Consider the following 20,978-nt stretch of genomic DNA (forward strand, 5'->3'; position numbering starts at 1 on the left):
GCAATTTATATTTTATTTTATTTATTTTTCTGTGTCATTCCCTACATCCCCTTTGTAGTTTTACACATTTACTATAATCTATCTTTTTTTTTGTTTCAATTGCCTACACTAATTGGGATGATCTTTCATATATACATTTAGTGCGCAACTTGTGGTACCGGGTCTAATAATCAATGCAACGGTATAATCATCCAAATTGGATGGATTTTTATCAAACCCAAGCTTTAAAATTGCACTAGGAATCATGGTTAGGTAACTATTCAAACGGTTCAACAGTAGGTTTGAAAACGTTGCCTACACAATGGGTAGCCCATCCCTCATACAGCCATACCTATCACCCCATCTCCACTTCAATGAATCAATGAGAGAATTTATCAATTAAGTCATCATTAGTTGGTAAATCTATTCTTTAATTTGTATGTTATTGCTTTACTTGGTGTTTGGTATTGAAGCATTTCATGAATTTGCCACACAGGGTCAATTTAATAACAATACAATATGTACAGTGCAAAACTTTGTATTTTGTATATTGTGATACCCCGCCAAGAGAATACAACTGCCTTAAAAGTTAAGTTTAGGTCAAAAAACTTATAGGAGTGACTATAAGGCTCAGTTTGGAAAGATTATAAGTACAAATATATTCAATATAAATACTTACAAAATAATACAAAATAGAAAGTTTTGCACTCTACATATTTGTATTTGTATTACAAACACAAATATATACAATACAAGTACTTATAAAATAATACAAAATGTAAAATTTTGCACTCTATATATTTGTATTTGTTATCCTTCCAAATTAAGCCTTACTTGCTCACATTCTCAAAACTGCCATCAAATCATTAGTTATCAGCCTCAAAACCCTAATCGAGGATATTCTTCTACCATACCCAAATTCCATCATTATTGAGAGAACTTCAGCTTCTTCCACCATCGGTATTCGGTGCCTATTTTATTCCATTGTTCTCCACAGAAGATCCCACAACCCCTAGTCCATTATCTTCCCAACTTCAAGAGTATAGACGATCTCAATTATAAACACTTCAGCTTCCCTCAGGGCAAACCTGTGCCCACACTGTTCTAACAGCTAGTCTTTCCCAACCTTAGATTGGGAATATCTCCCCATAAAATAAAGCACATAAGTAAGGAGATATTCTCAATGCAAGGCAGTAAAGGCTGCTTGAACGGGCTTTGCTATAACTGAAGCCAAACTCTAAATACCCTTCCTATCAGCATGCATCTCCACTACTTTTTTTCTTCTTTTTCTATTGTGTGTTTTTTGTAAAATAGGAGATAACGGAACACTTGTAAAATGCATTGGTGCCAAACACCAATATTTATTGGCCTTCTATCAAAGAACCATTTGTATTTCCATTGGGAATGGCCATTTGGCCTCTTAAAGCAAGTGTAAACAAAATCCTCCCACTGTCCAAATTATAATTTGGTTTGGTGGAGACATCGAATGCATGTGATATTTCAAAACCGGACTGGACCAAACGGTTGGACCGGAAAAACTGGGAACCAGTCAGGTGATCGGTTCCGTTTTACCCCAGAACCGTTATTTCCCCAAAACCGTTGATTTGGTCAGCAAACTGCTGACCCGGGGGTCAAACTGTTCGAACCATTCAATGGTTTGACCTTTTTTTTTTTGTCAAAATGGGCCATCCGTTCAGTTAAAATGGTCAGGCCGTTTGACCTGGGAACCAAACCCCTGACCGATTTATTATTCGGGTCGATTTTAAAAACCTTGAATATGAGAAACGTTAGCGATATTTTCAAAAAAAAAAAAAAAAGACTCATGCCCTTTCACATTTTCCACTCAATTTAAGAGGTCATGTGCTCATGATAAAAAATACAATTCTACAAACAGTTCCTGATGGAAGGTTGATCAAATAAAGTGGTTCCAAAACTATAGGGGCGTTTAAATAACACAAACTAGAGGGTAGATTTCAGTTAATACTTGAAACTATAGGAGTGTCAAATAAATGACCCTTTTTATTAAAAAAACCAAAAATAATAAAAACCAGATGAGTAAAATATTAGCATTGAATTAATTAAACAAAAAACTTCAGCCAAAGAAGAACGAATACAAACAAATCAAGCCAGATTTGGCTACACTTTAGGCAGTGCACCTTAATAATGTTTAAACGTGCGAAAGAATGGAAGGCCAGTCAAAGCTTTCATTTACTCCTTATTCATCTATCAGCCTCCATTACTAAATCGGAGAACGCAAAATTTTGGAGGCGTTAGGTATTGTAGATGAAGCCATGAATGGCTCGTTTCAGTCCACTCTATATCGTAATTTATCATTCAATCTTAAATGCTGTAAATTAATCTACGCCACAATATATTCAAACATTCTTATAAAATTTTGCAATAAAATGTTTTTCTTGACAAGGAATCTACATTTATACAAAGTTTCGCAAGGTCGCAACTACAGTAGTAGGATCCAGTGCATCAGTCCACCACACCATGCAATTTCTTATCCACAGCACCAAACACCCTCTTTAATTAAAGAAGAAGCAGTCCAGTCCAGTGGTAATTAATTGGCTGAGTTCCATTACTATGACTATGAGGTCTCATGGTATTGGTTATGGGCCTTATGGCCTTCGATTCAAAACCCAATGTGAATGTTCTGTCAAGGTCTGCCCGATGAGTAAAATGTGCAAAACTAGTTCTGAGGAGACCGGAGACCCCATAGGGATATCCAGACCATGGGTCTAACTCTAACCTGATCAGAACTATTTATAATCGACAGCAATGCTTTTAACATGTAATAATATGTAATTTAATAACAAACCTATTTATTTGTTACATTGACACATAATAATTATGTATACAATTATATATAGTCACTTCAGAATAACCAAAACCGATCCGAGCCTGGATCTCTTCTTGCAAGCAAAAGGCCAAAAACTCTACTTACATATCATGAATATCTCTTGTACTTGCCAACTCAGTGGTGGCTCAGTTGGTACGTTCGAGTTATTAATGTGTTGTATTAAATACCAAAAAAAAAAATAATTCTCCTGTACTTTTATATTAAGTTCATGGAGATGTTTCCAATATGCAGTGGGATTCCATGCTTTCATGGTGTGTGCTAGAGTAGAGTTTTTGCTTGTAGGGATTTCCGTCGCTACTGACCCCAACCCAATTATAATTAGGGCACATAATACAGATCTAGATCCTATATAATTAGGCTGGATCGGTTAGGTTGGGGCCTGCCCAACCCATTGACAGCGCTAGCTCTCTGTTGTTCTATGATTCTATCCCTGCCCCCCCCCCCTCTCCTTTGTCCCCTGCTATTGCTATGCTTCCTATCTAGACTTCTAGTATTGCCGCTTCTGATTCCCTTGTCAAGAAAATTCGCGGTGTCTAGAAACTGAAATAGCCTTGATCATCATGCATTCCACTCTTTTGGTGGACCGTGGATGGGCATCCAATACAACAAGAAATCGTTTCTTCCAAACAAGCTACAAGGATTTGGGGTGGCCCATACTCCATATAACCAATAGCACCAAATAGGACCTAGTGTATGGAGAGAATATTGGCTGGGTACCATAGGCGTAGAGTGTATGCACCCAAATTTAAACAGTAATTCATTCAACGCATTGTCCAAAACAAAAACAAAACCAAACGTCAAGCCAAGGCTAGAAAGTTTTTTCACCTCAGCCACACCAAAATATTCAGATTGCACAAGACATTTGAGCCAGAGCCAGAGCCAGATCTCCAACGGAAAATATGCCAGAGAACATGAAAAGATTGGTGCATATTTTTCATTGACTCTTTCCTTGTTGTGGATGGCCTGGGACTGCCTATAAGTTCAAATTGTCTCACATGCACGCCACAACTAGTTATTTCCAGCCCCGTTTGTCTTCAGAATGTTTTTCAGTGTCTCATTTGCAGCAACTAATTCTGCAGCTATTCCTGGTTCATTTGCCGAGTGTCCAGCATCTGGGACAATCTGTTACAAAGGAGGTAGAATCTATTATTTCAGCTATATCTAAAAGAAAAAAAAAAGAAGCAAAATCATCCACAAATTTACATGCTAGGAGCAATTGAGTAAGCTTAGTATCGTAACAAGCTGTACGAAGGATTTTTCAAGACTTAAGGGGCCTGATTTACAGAAGCTACCATCAAGTCATTTTTTCCCCGGTGATACAAGGCATAGCTAAGTTTCTGATAACTTGGCTCATCCTTTCTTGACAATGGAAACAAGGCACAATGTTACATCAACCAAACTGTATTGATCAACTGATCAATATTTTTTGAAAGCAAATCAACTGATCGTTGAACTATAAGTTTCCATGCCACTCTAGGGAGTGCTGATTCAGTTGCCCAAGCCAAAGATGCTGCCCATGCTTAGTCCAAGTAATACAGAGATTCTGTGGGTCTGAGTTACTTCTAACTAAATAATATAAATATAAGAAATTGCATGCCACTCTTGGGAGTGCTGATTATTTTGATACAAGAACGTTTCTTCATGACTATTTTCATATACCTAGTACAAAGTTGTGAGGTGAAGCACATTGTATTTGGAGCTTCAATGACATACCACCGAGTTTAGACAAAAGGATCTTAGTCAAACTGGAATAAGATGTGCTTCTGGTTGAGCTTAGCAGCAAAACATTCCCAATCTAATACAAATGCAACTATAAGAATCATATTACATGAACTACAAACTCTGAAGGGTTTCTAGAAAGTCTAGTCTGGCGGTATATGGTTGCCATCTACAGCTTCAGATATTTAATATTTTAATATCATTCGCCCACAACACTGAGCAGACTAACCCATTTCGAGGGTCAGTTTTTAGAGAATATAATCACTAATCCCATTGATAGACAAGACTGCATTTAAGTGCTGTCCTAAAACACTGTTGGTAATCGACCACCAGTAGGTTAGAAACTTGTAAAAAAATCCATAAAACTCAAACAGCAGTCTGATTGGATGAACACCATGTGCACATTGTACATTGTACTGTAGTATTAGGATGGCTGAAAACTGTCTTTGGCATGCTAACCATGAAAAATTGTTGATTTAATGCACTATGTGAATGCTGGATGGCTGCCCTACTATTCTACCAAAGATTCATTCATAATGCAAACTAAAAGCACATCTAAGTATGCTATTGAGACCATGACATTCTATAACCACTGATATCAGAAGCAAACATGCTGATATGTGCACTCAGAATTCACAGTGTAGGAAAAATCTCGGGCTCACAAGCATGAGAATGCAGGTTTGAATCTGAGAGTAGCCACTTTGTGCAAACAAATGCCAAGGGTTGCGACTGTACCCAGTCTACCCCTCCCAAAAGCATAGATATCTGGGATCAACATCGGGTAAACCAACATCACCATTTACAAAAACAAATTCAAAATGAAACCAGAAGCAAAAGCATGCCCTATGCCCCAGTGAATTATGTATGCATGTTTACCAAATCATGTTCTGCAATAGCTGTTCCCTGAGGGGCAGGTGAAGTACTGGTATAAGCATAGATATCTGGGATCAACATCGGGTAATAGCCTTTATTTTCATTGAGTATAAACCAACATCACCATTTACAAAAACAAATTCAAAATGAAACCAGAAGCAAAAGCATGCCCTATGCCCCAGTAAATTGTGTATGCATGTTTACCAAATCATGTTCTGCAATAGCTGTTCCCTGAGGGGCAGGTGAAGTACTGGTATAAATACATAACATGGTATTTCTTACCTTAAACTCTGCCTCTGGCCATGCTTTATGGAGATCCCATGCCAACATCATAGGGCAGCAAACATCATACCTTCCCTGTGAAGTTATTCAAGTATCAAATAAGCTGTCATCATGTACCAGAATAAAATTTCAACATCTTTCTACAACATTTCATATCATGCCACACCAAGGTAGCATGAAGAGGATATATGTTTTTATAGAATGACAAAGGCAGAAATTATTCATGTAAGGATGTATATGCACGCACAAGAGAGAGAGAGAGAGAGAGAGAGAAAGAGAGAGACAAAGATGCACAAAATATGAACAAGCGGCCTATCCCTTGCATAAATATAATTAAGAAGAGAGCTGTCAGCATGAAATGAAAATTCTCCATCCTCCGTATTTGGCTAGACCATCTGCTATGGAATTCAGATCTCTTGGCATTTATCTAATCTGCTACACTCTACCAATGGTTGTCTCTCATATTTTATTTAAGGTGATGGACATTATCACTTCTAGGGATCATAGATGATGCATGCATACTTGTAAGCAAGTATGGGAAAAAAGAAAACCCTTGTCCAAGGATATCATTAGCTTAAATCAAGAGAAATGGAGGTCCACTAGAGGTGGCCTCCTAAAGGCATAAATAAGAGACTGACACCTTCATTTTTTAATATATTACACTGATGGAGCTGCTATGGCCCACATAATTTTGATTTTTCAACTAACAAACCCTTACTGATCATAGATGGATTGATTAAACATATTCAAGAGGTCTATTGTGCATGTTGTTTATAGATGACACTATTTTAATCGATGAAACAAATGAAGGATTAAATGCAAAATTAAGTTCACAGATAAATACCTTAGAAACAAGAGGTTTTAAAATAAGTAGGACTAAAACGGAATATGTAATATATAAATTTAATAACAACAACAACAACAATAATAATAGAAGTGCAAACCAGGGTATATTTACCAGTGGAGACCAAGAGATAACTCAATGTGACCTTTTTTGGTACATTGGTTCAATAATTCATAACAAGGGGGAGATTGAGGAGGATGCTGTCCACAGAATCAGAGTAGGATGGACAAAAATGGAAGGGTGCATCCAGAATCCTATGTGGTAGGTGAATACCCCTTAGATTAAGAAGAAAATTCTATAAAATAGTTGTAAGGCCAACTATGCTGTATGGGGCAGAGTGTTGGGCAGTCCAGAAACATGTCCAAAAAAATGAATGTAGCAGAAATGCGTATGCTGAGATGGATGAGTGGAAAAACTAGAAAGGATGGGGTCAGCAATGAAGTCATTCAAAAAACCCAAGAGTAGCTCCAATAGGTGATAAAACAAGAGAAAATAGACTAATATGGTTTGGTCACATGCATAGAATACCTTTGACAACACCCATAAGAAGTGATCTGTTGCAAGTTGAAGGGGCTAGAACAGGTAGAGGTAGACCAAAAAGGACATGGATAGAAATAGTAAGAAATGATTAGAGTGCTAATAATTTAACAATGGATATGACATTAAATAGAACTGAATGGAGAAACAGGATTCATGTAGCCAGCCCCATATAGCTGGGATAAGGCTTGGATGATGATCATGAACTTAAAAAAGTGAATGATCTGGTCATTATTACTTTTATTAAGTAATAAAGATCTAATCATAAGAAACGTGATATATGAAGTCTAACAACAGGATATTTAGATGTGTTTTTCCCTCATTGCTCAAAATTTACCAAACAATTGGCAGAAAGTGCCACTTACAATCATAGTTGTTACATGCCTACATAATTTAGCAGAAATAAATGAACCATCATCAGCACATTGCAATAAAAGCAAAAGGAATGCTTATCCTTACTATCTTTGTGACAGTTGCAACCAGATTACCTGTACAATTGTAGTCTTGACATGCCTTATTTTTTCGATGTTATCCAAAAGGAATGAATCTGATGGGAAAAAGCCCTTGTTCACAAAGTAATGATTTTCGATTCTTGCAAATGCCTGTAATTGAAAGATGGTTAGATATCAACAATCCATGTTATGCAACAAAATCTCGCAGCTAATATACCCGATTAGGTAGAATGTCAACCTGTGCATAGTAGAAAATACAAACATACATTTACCTTTTTCAGGTTCTTGTATCAGTATTTGGACATCACCAGAATATTGTCTTTTATTGATCAGTAACAAAACAGTTTTATTAATTATAACGTAAAGAATGTTGTACAAAGAGATAAACCAGAGCAAAGGGCCAATACCTGCAGCCCCCCTTTTCTTTATTTTTACATTACAAACCCCCTTCTTGGGGGATCTCTCCCCCAAAATAATTGTTCTCTATCCGCTCCTTGTCTTGCAAGTGCATTAACCAAACTGTTATCTGATCTAGGAATCCACCTACATGTGATTACTCCCTCTCCAATTTCGTTATTTCTCAGAGCCCATTCCTGTATTGCCATGATCCCCCACCATTCTTTGCCAACCATTGTCAGGCCATGCTGAAAAGCTGACAATTCTGCTCTTATAGAGTTACCAAAACCAATGAGACCCAAGAAGATAGCCATGATACATCCTTCATGGTTTTTAAAAACACCTCCAACTCCTGAATCCTCTGAATTGCTGAGAGAATTCATCCATCAAAGATCATTTTAATGCAATTTAAGGGAGGAGGTATTCATAACCCTTTTGTTTTCTCCTCGGAGAAAATTGCCAGAATATTGAGAATGGTCTCTAAAACTGAAAAAAAAAAGAAGAAATTTTATACAAAACCACAGACCTTGGGAGTTCATTCTTCCATGAGTTAGGTGGCAAGCATAAAAAAGAAGAAAAGAAAAGAAATAGGGGCAAAATAGCAATTTGTGAAGTCCCTACTTAAAATTGGGTTTTCTTCATGGGGCCTAGGAGATTCCTATAGGGCCTATTGACCTGGATAATCTCTAGTGGAATGCCTGGCAAAGATATCAATGCCTGAGGGGAATTATAATAACTTTGTTATATATTCCACATTTGCAAAGGCTTTTGAGTTTTGGAATTTTTTTAGTAGGCTAACTCTTTAATAAGCTGTTTTAGGGTGTCTAAAAGTTTTAGGGACTGTTTGCCAATAAAGTGGTGACTGGTGAGTTACTCCTTTTTCTATTAATGAACAAAGTAAATAAATAATGAATATTCAAGGCTATAGTAACCAAGCCAACTTCAAATTCAGCCATTAAGGAGATCCCAGCCTCCTCAATAATTTATTCACTAAAAGACAAAGCAATGTCATTTAATTCAGCCACTTCAGTTGTTATCAAATGGCCCCTTTGCAAGTATGCTATTCTGTGCAGTGGTGTCCACAAACTCTCTTCGACCTTAAGTAATTGGAATCATGCCACTTTTCTTTTGACCTATTTTTGAGGGTCAAACTTATTAGTTTTACATGATTTGTGTTATCAGATAGATTTTCAGTTACCTATACAATGTGATCAAGATCTTGTGAATTGGGAAAATTATGGCCATTTAATTTGCAAGGCTGGCCTAGGGTAGTCTATGTTATTCAAAATTTTTTCAGGTAAGTACCCTACAAGCATTAAAAAAAAATTAAAAAAAAAAAAAACTTAAAAAACTTTGATAGCCTATTTGCATGAAAAGAAGCTCTTGACACCATTGCTATTTTCCGTGCATTCCCAATGTACAATGCCTTTGTGTAAATGGGTGCTGACATGCTGATGTAATCATTTTCTGTTACATACTTCACCTTTCCAAAGGAAAAAGAAGATTAAATTGTGCCTTAGTGGAAATAATAAATTCTTTAATAATTCTAGAATCTATTGCAAGGGCTGGCCTAACCCTATTGCCTACACCCATAGATTGCCTGAAATTGTAATAGAATTAGATAGATTAGATAGATCCCTGTTGTCTTCCAGGAACTCAATACTTTTTAACCTGAGATATCTTAAGAGAGCCTTTAGAATTGCAAGAAACAAAGTGCAGTGGCAAGATCTAGTGCATAACTATTGATAAAAAATCTAGCGCATAACCATTGATAAAAAATCTAGTGCATAACTGAATATAGAGCTAATGTTAACACAGATTGTGAGCTTTTAAGATTGAAAATCCTCTTTCAGGTGATGGGATCCAAGGTTGGTATCCAATTTAATTATACCATGACAATCAAGCAGCATCACTTTATGTATGCATGTATGTATGTATGTATGTATGTATGTATATAATGTGCCTTAGAACAATATACACATCTTTTTATGCATTTTATGCATACATTTAAATGTGCTTATGAGGAATAAGAAGAAATAATTGAATCCTAACACTTCCACATTTCCTTTTTTATTGTCTCTCATCCTTATTATAAAAAAATCTACTCTGAAAAACAAATAAGAAACTCGTGTATTCTGCTAGTAATGCATGATACAACAATGTATAACTACAATTGCCCTGTTATCTTATCATGCACATATTAGTTGTGTTCAATAGAGCAAGCTGATTACATAATTTAAAAATTGTGCACTAAAGCATTTTACCATGCATGTAATTTTTAATTTTCTATGTTGGATTATCAAAAACATGTATAGTATCCAGTTAAGCTTAAAAAAAAAGGCTTACCAATGAAAATTTGTCATCATCCCCTCTTTTCACACTCTCTTCATTTGGAAGAAGATGAGCAGTCATCATTTCCCATTTGGTCCACATCCTAGCAGCCGCATACTAGGCATAAACAGAAAAAAAAAAGCAAAAGAAATAACACTTTTCAATTTATAAGCACAATCAACCAGACTAAAACCGTATCTATATCTTTTTCTTCATTAATGGGTAGGGAATGCATTGATTCAGTGAAGGAGATGGTGCAGTATAGAGGTAATGCATAAAGTGGAAGATTTCTATCTATAACTGGCCATTGTAAGTTACACAATATGAACATCACAGTGCATTGCAAAAGATGTTGCCTCAACCGGATGAAATTCCCTATATACTATAGAAGTTGGCAATCCATGAATTAAGGATTTAGCAGGATTAATCCCCTCCTTAGTAAACACTCAAACATAATTTGCATGGATTCCCTCTTGGAAATCTGGGGTAGATTTGGTGTTGAGAGAATTTGGGGGATGAAGCATGCAAAATCAGAATACTGTATTCTGGCTAGACCAGGATCGTAACTCCTTTTGTGCTGTGACTCTGGCCCTTTTCCATGGCCTCAAACTTATGTTCTCGAGTTGAGATAGTAGAGATTGAGGGAGACTACTACATGGTTATTAGTTAGATAGTAGGTGGTCTTGTTGTTTTTTTGGTCATTGCAGTTGTTATACCAGATATGCTAGAGCCTTGGGCCTCTAGATTGAATAGTTTGTTGAGATGAATTCCAGGGTCAACCAATTAATTTTCTGATAGTTAAGCTAGGAGTATGGTATGGAGGATTAAGAAGTAAAGGATAACCTTATACATTCCTTGACATTTATTGCCATTGGTAAAAGAATATCTAACATTACATGTTCCTCTTTCCAAGACAAAAAGGGTAGAATCAATATAACACCTCGAAAATGATTGAAGACATAAAGCAAGTCATATCTTTTGCTTTAGAATTTAGACAAGATCTGCATTGAACTTCTACCAGATCATCAAGGTTCCTATTATATCCACTGAACACAATACTTGTTGGGATTCTTTCATGAGATTAACAAATTCTTACTCCCAATACAGAGCAAATGATATCTGAAGGTGCACAGGCCAATAGGATTTCTTCATTTGAATGTACCAATTCTTGACAAAAAGAAAGGAAGTAGACCACGATGATTTGAACACTTGCATACAAGATCACTTGCTGCACCAGGAAGTGGATTGATGAAAGTTGAAGGGTCTAGAAGAGCTAAGGCAGGCCAAAAAGGACATGGGTGGGGGTAGTAAGAAATAATTTGATGAATCGCAATGTAACAATAGATAAAATATCATGCTCCATGGAGTAAAATGTCAAAACAGGATGTTTGTAGTCAAACCCATAGAGTTGGGCTAAGGCTTTGTTGAGTTGAGAATATACTAACTCACAATTTGTGGAAAATATGCTTGGAGGAGTTAACAAAAATGAATTAAAGTCCTTTAGGGAAAATAAAGAAGAAGAAAAGCAAAGAAAGAACTAAGGACCTATATGCTTGAAATCTTACTTGTATTTCAATATCATCAGAGTTCAATCTCTTCTTGTAGGCATTGATAAAACTACCCCTCTCACTCTCTGGAATAAAATCTCTAAAGGGCTCCCAAGCTGAAAATTGACAGGAAACATATCAATCGGCTAAGCACAAAAAGTAAAGCACATTAAGATAAAGAGGAATGCTAGTAAACACCACCAAGATGCAACGCATCACCCTACAGTCAAGGTGAGACCCATGAAAATATGTATCTGGCTTAGTCTAGTACCGTGACTGTTCCAGGGTTCCACCCTATATGTGGTTAAAGAATCTGAAGAGTTGCATAAAATGCTGTTTATTAGCATTCCTCTAAAATAAAAAAAAAAGAAAAAAAAAAGAAACTCAGATAATAAAATTACCAGGAGCAAGAAAAATTGCAATAATACATATCCTAATTTTAACAATTAAAAGTTATGTTCAAGGTAATTCTATGCAATTTGGACATGAGACAACTTTCATGAAGTGACAGAAACAATTCAGCACGGGAAGTGTACAGGACTATGCGGATGTCTAGAATGAGACTCTAGATAATTCAGCCACCTGGAGTAACATGTCTACCCCCACCCAAGGAAAACAAATAAACGAAATAAGAAAATCTCCCTTGGAATAGAGTCTGCGATGTGCAGAATCAAGTTATGTTCCTGTGCCAAACCAATTTCCTTTTTCTTTACAATCATGCACAGGTTGCCTGCAGAGTTTCACTGAATTGCTGCTTTTATAAAAGAGTAAGCAAAAGCATACATTCCATTATACAATGTCTTGAAAATGTTTTGAAGATGCAAAATGTAAAGAGAGGATCATCTGTAACACTTATAAACTTTTCTTAATTAGTAAACATCTGAAACATTTCAAAAGCCAAGTTTAAAGGCAGCTTCCATGCTATGAATTTACTTATGAAACCATTTATTAATCAGTAGAACGACTAAAACATCATTGGAAAAATACCATCAGGGAATATAGCTGCAGCACCGCCTTCATAAAACCAATCAAGCTCCTTTTTCCGTAACAGAAAAATACCCCTTAAGACCATGCCAGTGACCTTGGATAACATTGTGGAGAAAATGTTACCAATTGAACAAAGTAACTTATCTGTGCAAAGAGATCCATTTGTATAGAAAAAGGTAGCTGCAAAATAAAGTAATGAACAATAATTAAAAGCACAACCCAGACATGAACCTTTTCAGGATGTGATTGGCTATATGCAAGGGCCAGTGTGCTTCCCCATGACCCACCAAATACCTGCATAATTTATCTGAAGATCAACAATCAGATTATATACACCAAGAAACCCTTCTAAGCAAAATGAATATTTAACCTGCCATTCTGGAATGCCCAAATGTTCTCTCAGCTTTTCGATGTCATCAATAAGATCCCATGTGGTGTTCTCCTCCAAGCAAGCATGGGGAGTACTCCTACCTGCACCTCGCTGGAACATGAAAAGGTGTTTGCATTAAAAAAAGGAACCTTGCAGGAAGGCAACAGATGATGAATAATTTAGCCTATCATATTGAAAGAAGAAAACCTGATCAAATAGAATGATCCGATAGAATTCAGGGTCAAAGAATCTCCTATTACTAGGAGATGTTCCTCCTCCTGGTCCCCCATGAAGAAACAAAACTGGCTGCCAAATAATGGAGGTTTATAAGTTAGAAACAGTTAGAAACCGGATTAACAAGAAAAAATTTCCCTAATGATATAATTACAAGATCACATCATGCAGCATAAAATAAATGGATCATGACCAATAATTTCCTAAAAATTTTCATGCAAAAAAAATCTAAAAATACCAAGAAATGCACAGTTAATTTTATTTATGACCATAAATAGTAAGATACTATGTGTGAGAGAATTTATAAATTTGTCTTCAGTTCTTATTAAGATACTATGTGAGAGAGTGAATTCATAAATTTCACTTCATTCTGAATTGCATGTAGGAGAATTTGTAATACCAATCAAAGCATAAAACAAGGCTTAATGGTATTTGAGCTTTAAATGCAACAAAGATGAGGACATACTGTCCTTGTACCAGATATAATACAATAAATTACTAACCTCATCATTCTGAATTGCATGGTAGAAGTTCTTGCATTTTTGGTTTTCAATTGTAAATGCTAATTACTATTTACTAGGCCGGAAGAAATGCCCTTAACAATGAAGGCCAAATTTGTTAAGACTACTAAAAAATCCCAAGATGATTGTAACCTAAATCTGATTTCCAGAGACCTAAATGGAACAAGTTAGGAAAGACCATACAGCCATTGATGCACCTTTAGGTGAGATGAAACAGTTAGAAACTTGCAGTAAGAACTTGGAGGCATCTTTAATAAACAGGTGAAAAATCATTTGCCTCTGGATCAATGTGTAGGATATCAGACATTTTTCAATATATTGTTCAATTATTGAAAATATGACATTTTTAGAAGCCAATATAATCATGAGATCCAGAGAACCAGCAGAATGCACCAGAAATTGTCCTCCTTGATATGGAAAGAAAGAGCTACAAGAAATTATAGAGACTTGACAACTCTTCAATTCATAAAACAAAACTTACATTAGGGAGAATGGAAAATCATGCATTCTATTCATGAATTGCTTTTAACTTTCAGGTATGACAACTAAATTATTATGTATCATGCTGATTTCTTGATCATTTGAAAAATTAAAGAGAATACAAATCTATTTGCAGTAGTTGGTCCGGATGATGATGATACTCCATAAAAAGAAAATACTCCATAAAAGATAATAATAACAAGTTAAACAATTTGAACCCGCCCCCCCCCAAAAAAAAAAAAAACAAAAAAAGAAAAGAAAGATAAAATAGTCAAATGAGAAATCAGTATATGGTAGAACAGAATAGAGGAACGAGTTCCCACTCACATGTCCATTTGGATTGCCGGACTGCTCCCAATAGATCGAATGAAGATCAGAGACCTTCAAAAAACCTGAACTATACGGCTCAATATGTGCATAAAGGTTCCTATTCACCTCCGGGCATTCCTGAGCCAAATTCATCGTCTTGTTTGATTGTTGTTCACTCAGATGACCAATATCTAGAGCGCGGAATAGCAATTTATTATTTCCTGCACAACCCCGTAAACGCTAGCAAGTTTAGTTACTTCCATATTGGTATACAGACCTTAGAGGAATATAATTTTTGATTCCCCACCACTCAGCAATACAGTGCTAAGGATGCATACATATAGAATCTCTGATTCTTTCTACTAATATTACCAATATCAGTCATCTTCATCATCATAAAGGATACAAATTCAATGTTAGCAGATCATCTAACCAAATTAAAAAAAAAAGGGATAATGACAACATAAGAGAGAAAGCTAACAAGATTGAAAACTTGAAAATATCTTTTTTTTTCTTAATTTTGGCTATATTGTTTTAACTAATTACCTGAGATGGGCTTACGCCTGGTCAAAAATGGATTGGCGGAGAAGGATCGATATCGATGGCGAGGGAGAGAAGAAGAAGAAGAAGAAGAAGAAGAAGAATAAAAGAAGGATGGAAAGCTAAATCGGAGGAGTAAAAGTGGGTTCGAGAGAATGCAACCAACTCCTAAACTCAAACTCATTGATTGGATATGTGTCCCGTATGCTATTAGCCACCCAGATCCAGTTCCACGGTTGTTAGCATATTCTTCCTTTGTCCGTGGCTTCAGCCATCATCTTCATTTCATTTCACAGAATTACAATTTACAACGATATACTCGTAAAAAACAACTTTGTGCTCAACTTTGTGCAAACTCTTGATTTTTTCGATTCTTTAGACAACATGGGATGGGAGTGGGACCCATGAGGTAACATATCCAATTTTGTCGTATAGTGTACCTTCCCGTGTGCCTAACCGTCCACCGTGACTGTTGTCTGTTGGGAGAAGAACCGAGGTAGGCGTGTATATTGGACCGGGTTTGGTCCAATCCGGTCCGGTCCAATATGATTCCAGGGTCAGGTCCAATTCAATCCGGTGAATACTTTGGACCAATTCAATTTAATGTTTGGACAACATAATCTGTTCAAATTGGTTCCAACTCAAACCTGGTACATTGACACCTGTATTTTTATCTTCTGTCAATAGGCTAGATATTGGTCTAATCCAACTCAAATCAATATAAGTTCATTATGAATGGACCGCTCAAATTCAATGTGTTATTGGTCCATCCAATCTGTCTAAATTGATTTTGATTTGGATGGATCCAAAATATTGACACCTGTATTCTTATCTTCTGCTAATAAACTAGATATTGGTTTAATTCAACTCAAACCAATATAAGTTCATTATGAATGGACCGCTCAAATTCAATGTATTATTGGTCCATTCAATTTGTCTAAAATCTAAATTGATTTTGATTTGGATGAATCCAACCCAAAACCTGTCCATTGACACCCATAAACCGAGGTTCCACCAAGGAAAAGTCGATAGGTTAAAAATTTCGATATGCTCCATATTGATGTATGCATATTGCATTATATTCGTAAGGATGGGCTGCCCACAGAGCGTGCCCCACAGCCCATCCCCTCCATGAATTGAGAACAACTCCCATCACAAACACGAGAGATATTTCTAATGCACGAAAGAGATAGGTTGTGGGGCATGCTCTATGGGCAGCCCATGAAACCCGTCTTTTTTAAGGCTAATATTCAAATCCCTTATTTTATATGTTAAACTATAGTAAAACCTTTCCCTTCAAAAAAAAAACTATATTAAAACCTTTTCACTGTCATATTTTTGAAAAAAAAAAAGGTAAAAAAGAAATGGAATAAAGTATCAATACACCCTTTCCACCATATAACAATACTTTGAACCTCGGCGGTTGAATGTTCACTACTCACTAGGGTTTGAGTGTTTGACACGCAGGTAGTTATTTTCAAGTTAGTTTTACTTCGATTTAATATTGTAATAATTTTTTAGTTAATATTATGATCCCATCTCATTCTGATCCAAACCAGTGGACATATTTAAATATTAATGAATTAAACATGAATCTCTAAGCTATCTAATTTGATCAGGAGAAGTCCATAGAGAATTGGACTTTTAAAGGAAGCCCATAGAGAAGTCCATCTCAATTAGCCCATTAAAGGAGAATTGATGAAAACAATAGATATGGAACCCACAAAATAATTTCTCAGAGTAAGTGGTTTCTAGTCAGCTAGACGTGCCATGTTTAATTAAGGGATCCTGTGATCAATTTGGACCATCCATCTGACAGGAGACCCACTGAATTGGCCATGTATTCAAAAGACAGGATTCACTGAAAGCAGAGTAATGCACGCAGTCATACATTGATAACATCTCCCCATGAATTTAATATATATGTAGAGGAGATATTCATAATTTGTGGCTGAAAGCTCTACTCTATTTGCTTTCAGGAGATCTGAGTTCCATTTTCAATGCTACAGCCCATTTTAATACTGTCTTGTTGTGCTGGTAGTTTTTACCAATGCTGTCAAGCTGAGATTGCACAAATAATTGGAATGCTTACTTGATCATGGTTCGATGGGTTAATTCGCCGGTTAGGTCATTACCTGATATGTGTAATTTGTTGATGTTTCAATTAGAAATATCAATAATCAAATGCAAACAAGTGCAATTTTTTAACTGAAATGATTCTCATATGTGATGTTACAATATATCTACTTTTCATCAATTTGTATTAATTAATCAATTCAAAATATTTGAGGTGTAAACAACAATCGTGACAAACACAACCTAGGGTTACAAGCCGGATCGGCCGATTTAAAATCAGGCTCAGGTTATGGTTTCGTTTTATGGAAAATTTGGAAAATTCGCAACCCAATCTGATCCAAGTTGCACCCCTAGTTCTCACTATGAAAACCGTCAATTAATTAGCACCAAAAATGGTTACTGGATCATTGGTTCAACCATTCAGTCCGTTTTGAGTCTAACAACATTAGTTTTTACGATTATTAATGTTAATGGTTCAAAGTTTATTTTCATTTGTTTTCGAAATTGTCAAATCAGCGAAAAAAAAAAGAAAAGAAAAGAAATAAAAGTTTTAAAACTGTGCTTTTGCTTTGAAAAGCTTGAAAGTGTAGACAGGAGATTTGAAGAATTACAGCTAAAACCCGATGGATTTGGGCAGCTGTTGTAGTATCTATTTATATGAAAGCTGGTACAAGAAGATTAAGAGATAAGCCTCAATGGCTTGCCGTCATAAACTACAAGACTACAAGCTGAGATGGTTACAACTGTATACAAGAGTCATGATGTATCCGGAGAGCCAAGGTGAGTGACGTGGATGTAGGTTCCATTATCAGCCCCCCTCAAGCTGGACGGGGGGAGGCCCACGTGCAGCTTGTTCAAAAGGAAAAACAAGGATGAAGAGGAAAGACCCTTAGTAAATAAGTCGGCTAGTTGATCATTGGAGGCAATGTAGCGCACATCCAATTCTTTACGAACCACTTTTTCACGAATAAAGTGGTAATCTACATCAATATGCTTGGTGCGTGTATGAAAGACATGATTAGATGTCATTACAATGGCGGAGACATTATCACACCATATGGTAGGAGCTGAAGTATGGGAACATGAAGCTCTTGAAAGAGAGAACAGAGCTAGGAGAATTGACCAGCAGTGTGGGCCAAACAGCAGTACTCTGCTTCAGTGGATGAACGTGATACTGTAGCTTGCTTTTTAGCACCCCAACAAATAGGATTGGAGCCTAAGAAAACACAGAAGCCATATGGGCAACCTGCCCAATCGGCATCACAAAATGCAGACAAATAAAGTGGGCCAGGGCAGAAGAGAAGTCCATAAGAGATTGTTCATTTTAAATAGCGCATTATTCTTTTCACAGCAGCAAGATGGGCCTCAGTGGGCTGGTGCAGAAATTGGCACAATTAATTAACAGCAAAGGCAATATCAGGCCTTGTCAGTGTCACATATTGCAAGGTGCCCACAGCGCTCCTATATAAAGAAGGATCAGAAAGAGGGGGTCCGTCATCATGGCAAAGCTTGTCTGCAGAAGTTGGCGCGGGCATGGGGTTGCAACCGGTCATGTGAAGTCGTTCAAGAAGGTCCATAATGTACTTGGACTGAGTGAGAAACAAGCCCGATTAGTCCCGACGGACCTCAATACCACGAAAAAAGGATAATGGACCCAAGTCCTTCATCTTGAAAGAGGTGCCAAGGGCAGCAATAAGACCATCAATGAAGGCTGAATTATTTCCTGTAATCGTGATATCGTCCACGTAGAGCAACAAATAGATAGTAGTTGAATCATGAGAGATGATGAAGCTCAATTCAACAAGAGTGGACCCAAATTTATCATACCAGGCTCATGGAGCTTGAGGAGGCCATAAATGGATTCATCTTGCAAACATAAGTGGGGTGAATCGGGTTAACATACCCTTGGGGCTGTGCCATGTATACAACTTCTTGAAGGTTGCCATGTAAGAAGGTACACTCAACGTCCAATTGTCATAGTGGCCAGCCTTGAGAGATAGCAAGGGATAAAACAACCCGTATAGTGGAGTGCTTGACCACAGGACTGAAAGTATCAATAAAGTCAACACTGGGTTGCTGAAGATAACCTTTGACAATAAGATGGGCCTTGTACTTATTAATAGAACCATCAAAGTTATACTTAACTCTATACATCCATTTGCAACTAACAACATTCATGTGAGGTTGAATGGGTACTAGAGTCCATGTACCCTGGTCAATAAGTGACTGGTATTCTTTATCCATTGCTGAACGCCATTCAGGATGTTTATGGGCTTGGGTAAAGCAAGTGGGCTCAACCACACGGGTGGCAATTAGACCTGTTCATGGGCCGGGTGGCCCGACGGGCCGGCCCGGCCCGGTCCGACCCTCGGACGGGCTTGGACATTTTTATAGGCCCGCGGGCTTAAATTCGGGCCAAAAAGCCCGGCCCGCAATAAATTCAAGCCGGGCTCGGGTTTTGTCAAAATAGCCCGGCCCGACCCAACCTAATATTAAACTTAAAATTATTTATGTGATTATGTCCATTTGAATAATTTTTTTTTGATTTAAGAATGTAAATTGTGTTTTAAAATATAAAAGAAAGGGAAAAATACCATCTTGTAGGCCCATTGTTCATTTAAATAGAAAAAAAAATACTTATCTGAAATTTTAATTCTAATTTGAATAGGGAAAATTGTTTTTTTTTTCAATTTGGTCGGGCTTTGGGCTCGGGCTCAGGCCTAAGTTATAGGCCCGTTGGTCGGGCCGGGCTCGGGCCTAGTATATTTTCATTAGTGACAAGTGAAAGCCCGACCCGAACCCAGCCCGACCCGGCCCATGAACAGGTCTAGTGGCAATGAGGGCATGAGGTAGAGGATATTTAGTGGCGTAGAACTTGGGTTTAAAGATCCCAGATTGGGATCTGGTACGCATAGGATGGGTGCATTGAGGCATAATAGGTGGATGAAGGGAGGGTGCTGTGATGGATTGGTTAGGTTCGACTGTAGAAATGGGTAAAGAAGTGGGGGCAGCAACGATTGGGCCTAGAGGTGGATTTGGTACAGTGGAAGGGGAAGTGGGTGATGGTGTAGTGGAACTTGGATGCGTCAGATCCTCATGTGTAGCATTAGAGAGTGGACGTGGGGAGGTCCAAACAATGTCAGGAAGGTGAGAGTTGGGTCGCCACACAGGGAGTCATTAAGGGAAGAAGATGACGCAAGTTCAGTTGTGAGAGAGGAAGAAAAAGGGAAAGAATACTCGTAAAAGGTGACATGACGAGATATGTATACAATTTGTGAATGAAGATCCATACAGCCATACCCTTTGTGGTGGGGACTGTAACCGATAAAGACGCATTTGGTGGAGCGAAAATCAAGCTTATTACGAGAATAGGGACTGTAACTGATAAAGACGCATTTTAATTTTCGCATCAAATAAATTTTCAACTTTTGCTTTGAATGAAACAAAAGTATCAAAGAAATCAGACTTATATTGCATGGGAAAAATGTAAGGAATATCGGGTATGATTATCCACAAATAATACATAATAACGATAATTTGAAATTGATAAAATAGAGGAAGGACCCCAAACATTACAATGAATTAAAAATAAAGGTGTGAAGACAAAATTGGCAAGATGAACACAAATTATTAAT

At 37.0% G+C, this 20,978-nt stretch overlaps 1 protein-coding gene across 2 annotated transcripts; it reads right to left on the reverse strand.

Moving 5' to 3' along the window:
* Window positions 1–3,577: 3,577 nt before the first annotated feature.
* On the reverse strand, window positions 3,578–15,609 carry PIP (proline iminopeptidase). 2 transcript variants are annotated; one of them, XM_088889194.1, is made up of 11 exons: window positions 15,274–15,609; window positions 14,746–14,948; window positions 13,391–13,489; window positions 13,184–13,294; window positions 13,045–13,107; window positions 12,814–12,907; window positions 11,845–11,942; window positions 10,295–10,396; window positions 7,589–7,702; window positions 5,720–5,794; window positions 3,578–3,967 (listed from the first exon to the last, which is right to left on the reverse strand). In XM_088889194.1, the coding sequence occupies exons 1-11, from the start codon at window positions 15,449–15,451 to the stop codon at window positions 3,854–3,856; spliced, it is 1,251 nt and encodes a 416-aa protein (XP_088745320.1). In that variant the 5' UTR covers window positions 15,452–15,609; the 3' UTR covers window positions 3,578–3,853. The 2 variants fall into 2 exon arrangements, with proteins under 2 accessions (XP_088745320.1, XP_088745319.1); XM_088889193.1 differs by lacking the exon at window positions 13,045–13,107 and adding an exon at window positions 13,108–13,120 and having other exon boundaries at window positions 12,814–12,993; window positions 15,274–15,571.
* Between the last annotated feature and the right edge of the window lie 5,369 nt (window positions 15,610–20,978).

This window comes from Nelumbo nucifera, chromosome 6 (assembly GCF_055504915.1).
Source record: "Nelumbo nucifera cultivar China Antique chromosome 6, China Antique-T2T, whole genome shotgun sequence".
Lineage (NCBI taxonomy): Eukaryota > Viridiplantae > Streptophyta > Magnoliopsida > Proteales > Nelumbonaceae > Nelumbo > Nelumbo nucifera.

Coding starts and splice junctions, on each gene's coding strand:
- PIP (XM_088889193.1), bottom strand. CDS start 15,451: ATGAGTTTGAGTTTAGGAGTTGGTTGCATTCTCTCGAACCCACTTTTA. Junction 14,949..15,273: donor CAGGCGTAAGCCCATCTCAG/GTAATTAGTTAA, acceptor GGGGTTGTGCAG/GAAATAATAAATTGCTATTC. Junction 3,968..5,719: donor GGCCAGAGGCAGAGTTTAAG/GTAAGAAATACC, acceptor CCTTTGTAACAG/ATTGTCCCAGATGCTGGACA.